We start from the raw sequence: 12,789 nt of genomic DNA on the forward strand, positions 1-12,789 counted from the left end.
AGGCTTAACAATCCCTTCCGATTGGAAGGTGTAGGGTATTGGGCAATTCCAGCTTAAATTGGGCAGAAGACAGAAAAATCCCCAAATCCAAAAATAGTATCCAGTTTCCCCACTGGTCTGGAAAAATCCCAGAGCAAGCCCAAAACTATCAGCCTTTCAAATTCTCTTTACCCTCGCCTCTGCATTACAGCTTGAGCAAAATGATCAGTGATTTCTGGATACCGAGAGAGAGAGAGCCCTTCCTACCATGACTGGTCAAAATCAAAAACTCTGTAGCCATTCACAGCAAACATCCTTCTACTGCTTCTGATTTCAATTGTCATGGTTTCATCTTCCCTTTCTTCTCCAGGCCAGGGTCTCTCCTTCCCTCTGAAGACTGAGCATGCTCCAGGGGGATTTTATATCCCACGCAAGCCTCCAACAAAAGTTTAGGGCTAAATCTAGAGAAGGAGTTCAAAAAATCAAAATCTCCTCCCACTGCCCATGCTAGAAAAATATTGGGAAGCTATTAGTGACTGGCAAAGCTCTGTCACACTTGTATCATTTTTGTTGCCCTTCTCTCTACATTTTCTATGTCCGCTGTCTTTTTTGAAATGTGGGCAGCCGCGCGCATGATATAAAATCCGGGGTCGGCGCGCGCAAGCCGAGCCCTAGGGGAGCCCCAATGGCTTTCCCTGTCCCCTCCGAGGCAGCTCCGAAATTGGAGCGGCCTCAGAAGGCCTCAGAGCATCCTTGGAGGGAACTTACCTTCCGCCCCCCCCCCCCCCCCCTTCCCCTCCCCTACCTGACCCGCCCCCCAGCCCTACCTAACCCCCCCCCCCCAAACCTCCAACCTTGGGGCCCAGCCATCTTCCTAGAATACGAAGCTTCCTTCAGCACCTCTCTGTGGAGAGAGGCACCCCATTTACCAGCAACCTGTCCCCTTGGAGGGAGAGACCCACAGAAGCTCTCTCCTGGAAAGAGGCTCCCCCAAGAACAACCTTTCTCTTGAATAGAGAGGCTAGAGAAGAACCTGTACTTACAGGGGCACAGGAGTTTTGTTAAAATGCAGACGCCTCCCAATGGGAAGTGCCAAATACCTACCACTTCTACTCCGACATCAGTCCCTGCATGCAGGTTCTATTGAGTCCACTGATTCTATACTGGTAAGGGGCAAATTAGGGATCTCCTTACATTTGTCTTTCTTGTGGCTGATGTTCGGTTTTTGGTTTATATTGATGCATTGTATTGCTTGCTATAAATTTTATGTATTGATTTGTTCTTAATCAATATACCACTTGGGGCATTTATAAATGAAAAGTCAGGGACACGGATGCCACATATAAGACTAAAATAAATAAATAAATAGATAAATCTAGCTACAGAACTACATGCATTTGGTAAAAATGGTTTAGTTAAGAGATCATAGATTCATCTGGTTCAACCTTATTTTATTGTTTAATATCTAGCTCTCTAGATCATATAGAAACAGAAATGACAGCAGAAAAAGACCAATAGTCCATCCAGTCTGCCCAGAGAGCTTCCCATGGTAGTACCTGCTCTGCTCTGCAGGTTACCCTCATGTATCAGTCTGTGCTGCTTGACGTTATTTGCTTATGGACTTGGTTGTAGAAGCAGTCCTGTGTTTTTTTCCTTAATATCTGCACATCAGTACTCCGGATTGTAAAAAAATCATGGCTCATGTTGGTTTTCTCTGAATTCAAATTCCTCTTTCCCTCCACCCCTAGAATGGTTAAAAAAAAATCTATTACTACTTTTATCAATCATCCTGACCTTCTCCCTGCAGGAAAACGGATTTGCCCTGGAGAAAACTTGGCCCGGATGGAAATCTTCTTGTTCTTCACCATCCTCCTGCAGAACTTCACTTTCCAGCCTCTTGGTAGCAGGGAAGACATAAATCTCACTCCAACAGGAGGCAATTTGGGAAACCTACCCCAGCCATACCAATGCTGTGCAATACCTCGCTAAATGAATTTTGGGAACAATTGTAAACATTGATAGTCAATTTGCACTTTCAATATTTCTGTCTCATTCTTGAATTTAATACTGGTGATAGGTGCTCTATTACCCCATAATCTGCTGCAATACAGAAGAGGTACAGTATGGTTGTGAGCCTTCCCTATCATCCATAGTCAATGTGACCCCAACCCTGCTATGGAAGAACCACCTGTAAAGGTTAGAGGGTAATTCTGTCTCAATGGCTGCGCTGTCTTGAGCCCCTCTGCTGAATCTGCTAACAGTGGTGAAATTTACAGGTGATGGTGGATTTTTAGTGTTGCTGAAACCATCTGGAGTGGACTGAGGCCAACAACTCATTTCACATAAGTCTGCAAGTGACTTTCGAATGGTATTGAATTTAGATCACTCTGATTCAGAACTCCATTTAGAAATGAGAAGCTCTGTGTCCTTGCGCCAGTCTATTGAGTTTAATAAGCAAGAATGATGGGATTTATGTTTGAAGGGTGGTGTGCCAGGGATTTGATTTTTATTTGGGTTTTTATTGTCTATTATATGAATTATGTGTTTGAAATTCTGTGCATTTTGCTGGTGTGAGCTTTGTAGGTCACTCTGGATTATATTTTGTGAATAGGATGTGTAATGGACTTGCACTAACTAGATAAATAAATAAATGAAGGTCAGACTGAATGGTTTTGTCTGTGTGATCATGTCCATTGGATCATTAGAGGGCAGTCTTTCAAAATAACAAATCTTGTTTATTGTTGGGGACATCAATTCCAGCAAAATTACAGAAACAGGAAAAAATAGAATAGTTGAGATAGAAGAAGTTCTTAGCTTTTCTGTTTATGTTCCACATTATTAAAGGAGAAGCCACAAATGTACCTGCCATTTCCTCATTCTGTTAAGCTTCCATACATGGTAATAAGCTAACAAATTAGCTATTACCATCTCAACATTTTTTTTGGTATTTACTGGTAATTGACATAGTCATCTCACAATTTTCTAGCACTAACTAGCAGATGTGGTCTCACTTAGCAGATAACTTAGAAAGATTCTTGCAACCTTGAGCTTAAAACTCATGGCATTTGAAGTAGTCAAATGTCTAATGTACTTATCTTACTTAAGTGGATAGTATATTCCTTATCACAAGACCCACTGAGTGCACGTTTTTGTGCATTAAAAAACTTTAAATGCTTGCACAATCGGTAAACATTATTGCAGCAAGTAGAAACATCCTGACTTTTAATCATTTTTGTCAACCTTCAGTTTCTGATAATTTAATACACCCCGTCCCTCCGGTTTCCCTAAAAAAATTGAAACACCATAGAAATACCGAGTACACGTTTTTGTGCACATGTACTTGTACTGTATATATTTCTTGCATTATGCTTTCAGTGTCTGCTTGTGGTATCTCATGGCTTAGAGCCTCTGTTACATATACAGATCCTTTTTTTTATTGTCATTCTGTTTTTGAGTCATTTTGAGCCACTTATCAAGTACTGCATGCAGGTTTTCATGTATGTTAGCTTGTACTGTAATATTTCCTATATTAGGCTGACAACCAGTGTCAGCCTGTGGTATCTCATGGCTTAGAACCTCTGGTACATATACGAATCAGGGTTTTTTTTATTGTCATTGTGGTTCTGAGCCACTTATCAAGTACCACATGCATGTTTTTATGTCCATTTTATGCATGTGAGCTTGTACTGTACTACTTTCTATATTATGCCCACAGCCAGGGTCAGCCTGTGATATCTCATGGCTTAGAATCTTTGCTACATCTACAGACCACTTTTTTTGATTGCCATTTTGTTTTTGGGCTACTTTGAGCCACTTTATCAACTGCCAAATTCACATTTTTTTGCTCATTTTCATACATTTGAACTAGTACTTCTCTATACTAGAACCATGTGCACGTTTTTGTGCATTTGAAAACTATAAATGCTTGTACAATCAGTAAAAATTATCACAGCAAGTTGAAACTCCCTGACTTCTAACTATTTTTGCTGATCTTTTACCGACCTTCAATTTCTGATAATTTAACACCCCCATACCCCTTAGGTTTTCCTAAAAAAATTGAAATACTCTGTGCACGTGTACTTGTACTATACATATTTCCTGCATTATGCTGACTTTCAATGTCTGCTTGTGGTATCTCATGGCTTAGAGCCTCTGCTACATATACAGATCACTTTTTTGATTGTTGTGTTTTTGAGCCAGTTATCAAGTACCACATGCAGGTTTCATGCACATGAGCTTGTACTATACTATTTACTGTATTATGCTGCCATCCAGTGTCAGCTTGTGGCATCTCATGGCTTAGATTTTCTGCCACTTACAAATTACATTTTAATGTCTGTCATTCTGGCTTGGAGCCACTCATCCCTTTGCTTTATCTCTTCTCACTGTTTCCTAGAACAGAGGAATTTCTAGGTGTTCCTAACTTTCTGCCAAGAGACTGAGAGTTGATAAGTTTGCTCTGTTTTCAGAAAACAGTTTCAGTATAGGTTTAGTAACATACAAATGTGCAACAAAACTCTCCCACAATTCTTTTTCTTTTTATTCATTAATTCATTTATGGTACAGTAGATGGACAGCTGTTCCCGATGAAATCCAGGTGCCAAATTTTACAGTTCAAGGCTCCTATGCCACATAAGTACAGCCAGAAATAGAAATAGAGTACAGATGGAAGTCAAAGTGCCTCAGAAGATGAATCAGGATGAGGGGAAAGAGGGAAACATTCACTGGCACACGTGCCACCAGCTGTTCTAGAGTGTGACCATATGTGGAGTAAATCTGAATAGGGTGGGGGGGGTTTTTAAACTTTTCATACACAGAAGTACATCATATAGTATTATTATTAGTGATGACATGCAAGGTCCCGAGTTCACTTCCCAGGTGAGTGTGTACAGTAGAGGGTACAAAGGTGGATATAGCAATAATGTATTTGCCAGGTAAGTTCAGCCAGAAATAGAAATAGAAACACATGTAAGCCCAACTTGAATGACATTGTAGATATGCACAATACTGAGTGACTGCCACTAACCTACCCCACACCACTCTGAAAGATCACTAACACCCATGATACTTATCTAAACCCATAAACGAAATCTTGCCATATACTGATAACTTGGCAAACCTTAACTATTTAATGTAATACTGTATTTCCTACTATTTCCTACTATTTGATGTACTATAATTAGACCTTTGTTACCTTTTAAAAATTTAGCATCAGGCCGATACAGTCCGGTGCGCTCAGGCCGAGCGCACCATTTGCCCCCGTCTGTACGTGCGTTTTTGACACGCTATTATTACCCCTTATACAGTTATACAGTAACTTAATATCATAGCAATATTAAGTCGGAGGCCCCAAAAATTAAAAAAAAAATCTTAAAAAAAAATCAGCCCACGACTTGCGGGTTGGAAGATGGATGCTCAATTTTGCCGGCGTCCATTTTCCGAATCCGTGGCTGTCAGCGGGTTCGACAACCGACACAGGTAAAATTAAGCATCAGCTGTCAAACCTGCTGACAGCCTCCGCTTCGGTCAATAAGGAGGCGCTAGGGACGCCTGGAGAGCGTGGCCTGGGCACGCGTTGGGTTTCTGATTAATTATGAATATCCCCCGAGGCAGTTCACAGTGATTGAAACATGGTGCGTGTGGTGGGGAAAATGTTCTTTTATTGTGGGTAGTAACTTATTTCTCAGTGTAGATATGTGTATCAATATTAGGATATATAGAAGAAATGTACAAATTGGATATGTATGTACCCATGTTATTTTTCACCTTTTTAATATATGTCCATATGCAATGTGTTTCTAATAAAAGGGTTGGTTTTTTTTGTAAAGTATTCTTTTTTAATTTATGTTTTAGTTGCTGCCCTTTTGATAATCTGTGGAAGGTCTGAATGCACATCAAAAGAGACAATTACTATTTAAAAAAGCTAAGAGGCTGGGCTCAGATATGGTACTGGTGCAGAAAGCACATCTTAGAAGATGTAATAAGTTTCTTTGGGGGCAAACTGTATTCACAGGCATTCCTGCCCTCAAAAATGCCGGTGAAAGGGCAGTGGGTGCGGTGGGCATTCTAATAGATAGAAGGCAGTTTTGAAAACATGCGGGTTGGTTGCATGCAAGCCCATGGGTATTTGGCACCCACGGGCTCGCAACCTCCCTTCATCCCATCCCCGCCTCGTTTGTGATACAAATGAAAGCACATGCAGTGGACAACAGTGCCTTGCACTTGTAGCTATAGCAGGGGAAAGATATTTTAAGTGGGCGATTTCGCCCGGGTAAAATCGTTTGAAAATCATCTTCCTACGCAAAGAAAATGATGAGGAGGGAAGATATATCTTCTTAAAGTGTCTTTCCAGTAACCAAACAGCTATGAAAATTGTGAACATGTATGGGCCAAACATCGTTCAAAGGAAATTCTGGCAGTTACTAATCAGAAGCTAATTATGGGAGGAGACTTGTACTGTAGCCATATTCTTAGATAGCTCCTCTGGAGGGAACCCAAGATTAAAATAATTGAGAATGATGTTTAAACAAATGCATAAAGTCCTGGGCGTGGTAGATGCCTGGAGAAATGTATATTCAAAGCAGAAAGATTATTCTGCTTACTGTATTTGTGGCTAGCACCTCAATGAGAGATGTGATTCGTGATGACACTGGTACTATAACTGGATTTCCATTTTGAATTCCTACTCTAACTTTTGTGGAGGATTGCAGTAGCTGAGAAGCCGATTTTGAAATTGCAGTCATCTGATTAGAACCATGGCCTCCTGCTGGATGTAAATTTAAAAAAATGATATTCAAAGCGATGAAAAGATTTTAGATACTGAATGACAATTTTGGAGTGAGAAAGTCAAACAGGAGATTTAGGCAAGCCATTTTTAGAATATGTTGACATAAATGGCGAAGAATAGGCCACAGAGATAGATGGTGAGTCGGACTGCATGAGCGCACTTATTATTTATTTGTCTTTTTTATACTGACATTCGATTTGAAATATCACATCGGTTTACAGAAATAACTCATGGTATAATATGACAACGGTGTCATTATTATTATTATTACATGTTAACATAGAAACTTAGTTAAATAAATTGAACTTAACGTTTGATTTACATAGAAACTGTGTAACTTAATTAACAGATGGAATACGCTTGAATTACATCGGACAGTTGGGGGGGCAGGGGGGTGAGGGGTGGGGAATGGGGGGGAAGGGCATAGGGCAATCATGTGGTGTTATTGGTGCATGGGTTGGAAGGCTTTCTGGAATAGCCAGGTTTTTAGAGATTTCTTGAAGGATTGGGTTGAGGGTCCTATTCTGAGTTGTATGGGTAGTTTGTTCCATATTGAGGGGCCAGATATTGAGATGGCGCGTTCCCTGGTTGTGGTACGATGGGCCAGTTTGGTGGATGAGATTGCCAGCAGGCTGGTGTTCTTAGATTGGAGGTCTCTTTGGGATTCGTAGGGGTGGAGGGTGCCCTTTAGGCATTCGCTCTTCTCATTGTGGATGGTCGTATACAAAAGGGTTAGGGCTTTGTACTGTATTCTATAGGTTATGGGGAGCCAGTGGAGGTCTTTGAGGATGCATGTGATGTGGGTGGAGTGTTTGTTGTTTGTGAGAGATCTGGCTGCTGCATTTTATTAGAGACAGATCAATAGCATGTGCATCGAGAAAGAGGAAAAGATCCTGTGCAAAATGAAACAGAGAGGTTTTATATCAATCTGCACAATTAGGAGAGAAAACTTTAAAAAAAAGTACTAAGTAAACTCTGAGCATTCTTACTGAGTTGAGGGGAAGATTAAAAGTAATATTAGCTGAAGACATTGCTTTTAAATTGCTAAACACATTATGGAAAGGGGAAATACAAGTAAACTAATGGCTACTAAATTCTAAAGCCCTAGTGTTCTTCAAGAGTAAAAGATGCTCTGGCTGGGTTTGATCAGAGGTCCTGACCTGCTAGGAGGGGCTGGAACCCTACCCCTGAGCCATGGTGTTGCTCCCTTGCATAGAGGCTGAGCCACTCAGACTGACAGCCCCACCCCTGAGGATCCAGATAGGTCCAGAGATTCAGGGATTTATAAAGGGGTTGCTGAGAAAAAGAGACAGCAAGCTGTGAGGACCCAAAGGAGTCTCGAGAGTATTGTGTTATTATAGAAGATATTTTTGTGTCTTTTTTAATCTGACATGGACAGGGCCGAAGTGTGTTTGCCTTTTGAACCTGGTTAAAATACTATTGAATCTATATCCCTAAGTTGTCCCTGAGGAGACGGGACCTGTAACTGATGCATAAATCAGCAGTGTAAGCCAGTATGTACTTGTATTTTCTCAGAAAGTATACATGAAAATAAAGCGCAGCTGTGAAATCCTGGACTGATGTGGCTTGCTTGCAGGCCCAATACCTGACCTGTGCATGCTAAACCAGTCCAGCAGAACCTTAGCATGTGGGTGCTAATATTTTGTGTGAATGCATGTAAATGAACTACGTGAGTGTGGTAACTGGGAACGGCCACGGCTTAGGGAAAAGCCAGGAGGAGAGAAGGAGGCAGACTCTGGCTGTTTTCACACACAAACTTTATTTAAAATAACAGAAAAGTACAGCACAAAAGGCTGCTTCCCTTTGCAAACCTTACCTTACAGTCCTCAAGGTACAATGACTTCCTGCCTTCTTTCCAGGGCCTCCCCAACCCATAATCCCTTGTGGGGCTGGTTCTTAAGGAGGACCAGGCCAGATAGCAGTGGCTGGTCTTTTAAGGTGTTCTGAGGGAGTTTCCTATATATCCCTCACAGTGAGATGCAAATTAGGTTGAATAGTCGAGCAGTAAAAAGCATGATATGCTCTTCTTAATGCACTATTTAACTTGCGGACACTAATGCCTAAAATGTAACACCCAACTTGGAATAGACTTGGTGAGGCCGATATCAGAAGCCATTTATATAGATAACTGAATAATTATCTGTTTAAATGGCAAAGTGAGAAGCCATATGCGGTTAAATTCTAGCCGCATAACGAGTTATGAATTATGACATTAGCCGCATAAATCGGGAGCAGTCTAGGGGCGGCCAGGAGACATTTCGGGGTGGGTCAGAGATGAGATGTGCATTTGACAAAGACAATGTCTTTGGCTATTTAGAATAGTGCGCACTATTTCTGAAACTTAAAAAAAAACAACAACAAAAAACTGGGATAAAACCTAAACAAGACAGAAATTTGCCCAGACACAACACAAAATGTTTTGCCCTGCACACTCCTAATTATGAGTAGGGTTAAACCCACATGCTGTTTAGAGCTCAGATGGATGTAACACATAAGTGGTACAATACTGGTCCAATCAAAGGTTAGTTCAGCCTGCAAAGAATCTAGTTTGTTTCCAGGACCAGTAAGATTACAACAAAATGACGGTTACAAATGCATTAGTTTAGTTCATGAAAACCCATCTGATCATCGTGGAACAAGATGGCAATCAATATTTCTTCACTCAATTAATAATAACTTTCAAATTATTGTTCTATTCATATTGCCATATTTGCCAAAAGAAATTGAATACACTGGATTAATGCAATTCATTAAGAGATTTATTTATAAACAAGAAGCATTCTGAAATTACAGCATCAGTTTTTGTATAATTAAAAAGAATTCAACAACAAAATAAAATAATTATATTGGAGAACCCTAGGGTACCCTGGAGTACAAAGTTTGTACATATATTGATGATAGGACATACAGTAGGAATACTACTACTACTATTACTAGTTAACATTTCTATAGCACTACTCGACGTATGAAGCGCTGTACAAACCACACACACGAGACATTTCCTGCTTGGTAGAGCTTAAGGTCCAACCAAAACAAACATACAGATCAACAGACAGTTGTTAACGTTAAATAACGAGGCTGAAGGTGGATCAACAAGCTTAAGGTTTAAAAGCAGCTTCAAGAAAAGTGGGTTTTCAGTGGTATTATATGGGTATAGCAACTTTGGTGAAAGATAAGTTGCGCAGCAGAATTTAGGAGAGATCGCAGTGGAGAAAGATGACTCGCTGGGAGACCTGTGAGGAGCAGGCTGCCCCAGTCTAAGCGGGAAGAGATGAGAGAGTGGAAACTGTTCAACAACTGACACCAGTTTTGACATGAATCCAGTAAAAATATGTGCCCAAGTTATACACGTTTGATGTCTCTGAAGCTGGCGAGAACAGAATTTAGACTAATCTACAATAAATACTTAATTGCCCTTTCCTTGAAAACAAGCATCAGTGCAGTCCCTTTGGATGAAAGAAAGCCAGCAAAGTAGTTGGATAGGGCTAAAGTCTCTTTCACAGACCACACGATTTGGTAACAGGGTCCTGATAGCTTGTACCATTAAATAACTGTTGTCCTTGTCGTGGAGGCAGCTATGAATATCCCCCGAGGCAGTGGAGGCAGCGCATGCAAATTTTCTCTCATGCATATTCATTGTGGATATCTTGAAAACCCGACTGGCTGGTGGGCCCCCAGGGACAGGGTTGGGACCCACTGCTCTAGGTGACCGCCTAGTTCATCTATTTAATGGAAGCGCCAGTCCTGTCTCCTCCTCTACTTTTGCTGACTTTCTTTTACCTAAGCTTATTTTTGGCAAACTAAGATAATATTGTTCTACTTTTCAGCCATTTTGACATGATTATCTATGAAAGATGGAAACTGATTGCTTAAAGAGATATTTCAACATAATCTTTGCTTGTTTTGGTGGAGTACTGTGCAAAACAGTTTGCTTTATAAAAATAAAACAAAACAAAAGTAACCAGGCCTGTCAGGTTCACTATATCTTGGCCTAGTATAGCCTACCAGAAGGGGGAGTCCCTCCCTTCCTTGTTTTACCCTTCCCCCTTTTGGGATGGGCTTTAGGCTCGCGTATAAGGATGCGTGAACATCTGCAAAAGGTCTTTGCCATCGCTCAGATGGACTGAGGCTTGTCTGCTTCTCAGTGGACAAGGCCAAAGGAGACAGAGATTCTGGAGTTTAGAGTTGTGGAAGAAGACTTTGAGATTTCTGAGGAACAGCTTCTTCTCTTGTCCACTTAATAGTGGCCTGTAGCTGCTGGTTCGGGATTGTTATGAACAACCAGTTAACAGTGGGTGGCAATTTCTTGGAGGATGGCTTTTTGATTGTACAGCATTTTGAAGAATGGTTCTGAGGCGTTTTGGATTTTTGTTTTTCAGAGGAGAGAGAGAGGGGGGGGGGGTGATTTTTGGAGTGTTCCCCTCTGCCTTATTGAGAGGGGATTCCTGCCAGCAATCTCTACCTCCTGTGAGAACCAAGCATTCAGCAACTGTATTAAGGAGAGAGTGAGTACACAGGAAACTCAGTTCTCCACCTCAGCATAAAGGGCCCTGGGGGTGGGTGGGGGGTCCTGCTCCCCCCCCCCCCCTCCTTGCCAGTGAACCCGGCTCCCCAGGATTACTAATCTGATGTTTGAGAGCCGTCTGAGATCTGAGAGAGAAGCTATGAGGCTGGGACTCTACTGTAACCCTTCAGTTAGGTGGCCTAAAACCAAAAGGAGTTACATAAGTAAATCGTAGTTGCTTCTAAAGAAAAGATTAGAAGACAGACAATAATCCTCCGAATAAGTGCCGTGTCTCGTGTTGGTTGAAATAACCATAGAAAAAGAATCCAGCTATGACGCAGGCTTGGGATCCAGAACATTGCTTTCCGGCTCCTCTTAACGAGGTACCAGGCAGCAATTGTAATGGCTGGGCACGTTTCCAAGGCCGCTTCCCACTGGTGTGAGGTCAAGCTCCTCTCTGTTGATGGTAGGCTGGAAGGTGAAGTTCTGTAAGAGTGTGGTGAAGTACAAGAAGAGCTCCATGCGAGCCAGGCTCTCTCCGAGGCAGATCCGTTTCCCTGAGGAAAAAATCAGGGCAAAGGTATTATATGGACTTTCAAGGGTTGAATTTTCAAACACATATAAATCTGAATTTTATCCATATCAGTGGATGTGTTCTCTGTGCACAGTGCATATGAAAGCATGCACATAACCTGGAAATGCAAGTACTTTTACGTAAAGGTGTTCTGGGAGCGGGGGTGGGGTGGGGGGAGGGTAGGAGGGTGTGGATTTGGAACTTGAGGACATACTTTTTGATTTTTAAAACATATGCATATAAGTTAACCTGCATAAATGATGCCCTTCACAAATTACACCGCTCTTCAACATGGTAATGACTCATAGAGCAGTCCACAATTTACATGGTTATATCATCAAACTTAATTTTCCTGGAGTTTGGAAGGGAAGAAAAGTTTTACAGTAAACATGGACTGATTCATTTTTTCATAGTAAAAAATAAAATACTGGCTCCTTAATTGCCATTAAATGCCCTTCCTCATCAGCCACTATCACTTAAATACAACAGGCAGAGTAATTTTATAAATCACAACACAGAAGCCAACTCCTCTCCCAATATACAAACACAAAAAACAAGGAGAGGGAAAATTTGCTCCCAAATAAAATTATTAAAATACTTTATCAAAATGTATATATATATATATGTATATATAAGGAGATCGGTATCATAGAACTCAAGCGCCTATTAGTGTCAATCCACTGTCTCCCACCCACATAGGGACCCAGACAGTATCAGCTCTTATGGCACCATAAATTATAATCACGTACCATCTCCCTTATATAATTTTTATAATTTTTAAAAAAAAATTTATATTTTCTGTTATTCCACTTTATTATTAAATATCTGAAAGTGCAAAGTGCTTTATCTTAAGTGTGACCACTAATTACTTAATTTCAAAAAGTTATTTAGCTCAAAAAGCTGGCATATGGATGCGATATTTTT

The 12,789-nt window shown here is 40.9% G+C and overlaps 2 protein-coding genes across 3 annotated transcripts in view; one reads left to right on the forward strand and one right to left on the reverse strand.

Moving 5' to 3' along the window:
- The window catches only part of LOC115072976 (cytochrome P450 2F2-like), a 100,185-nt gene extending 97,587 nt beyond the window's left edge, over nt 1–2,598 (forward strand). The window contains exon 10 of the mRNA XM_029571045.1: nt 1,787–2,598. Coding sequence (XP_029426905.1) covers nt 1,787–1,968 — 182 coding nt within the window. The 3' untranslated portion in view covers nt 1,969–2,598. The remainder of the gene's footprint in view (nt 1–1,786) is intronic.
- Nucleotides 2,599–9,524: 6,926 nt separating this feature from the next.
- LOC115073375 (cytochrome P450 2F5-like) overlaps nt 9,525–12,789 on the reverse strand; it is a 30,571-nt gene continuing 27,306 nt past the window's right edge. For both annotated transcript variants that reach the window (XM_029571746.1, XM_029571745.1), the window contains one exon: nt 9,525–11,848. In XM_029571746.1, coding sequence (XP_029427606.1) covers nt 11,667–11,848 — 182 coding nt within the window. In that variant the 3' untranslated portion in view covers nt 9,525–11,666. The remainder of the gene's footprint in view (nt 11,849–12,789) is intronic.

The sequence above is a fragment of the Rhinatrema bivittatum genome, chromosome 11, assembly GCF_901001135.1.
Source record: "Rhinatrema bivittatum chromosome 11, aRhiBiv1.1, whole genome shotgun sequence".
Lineage (NCBI taxonomy): Eukaryota > Metazoa > Chordata > Amphibia > Gymnophiona > Rhinatrematidae > Rhinatrema > Rhinatrema bivittatum.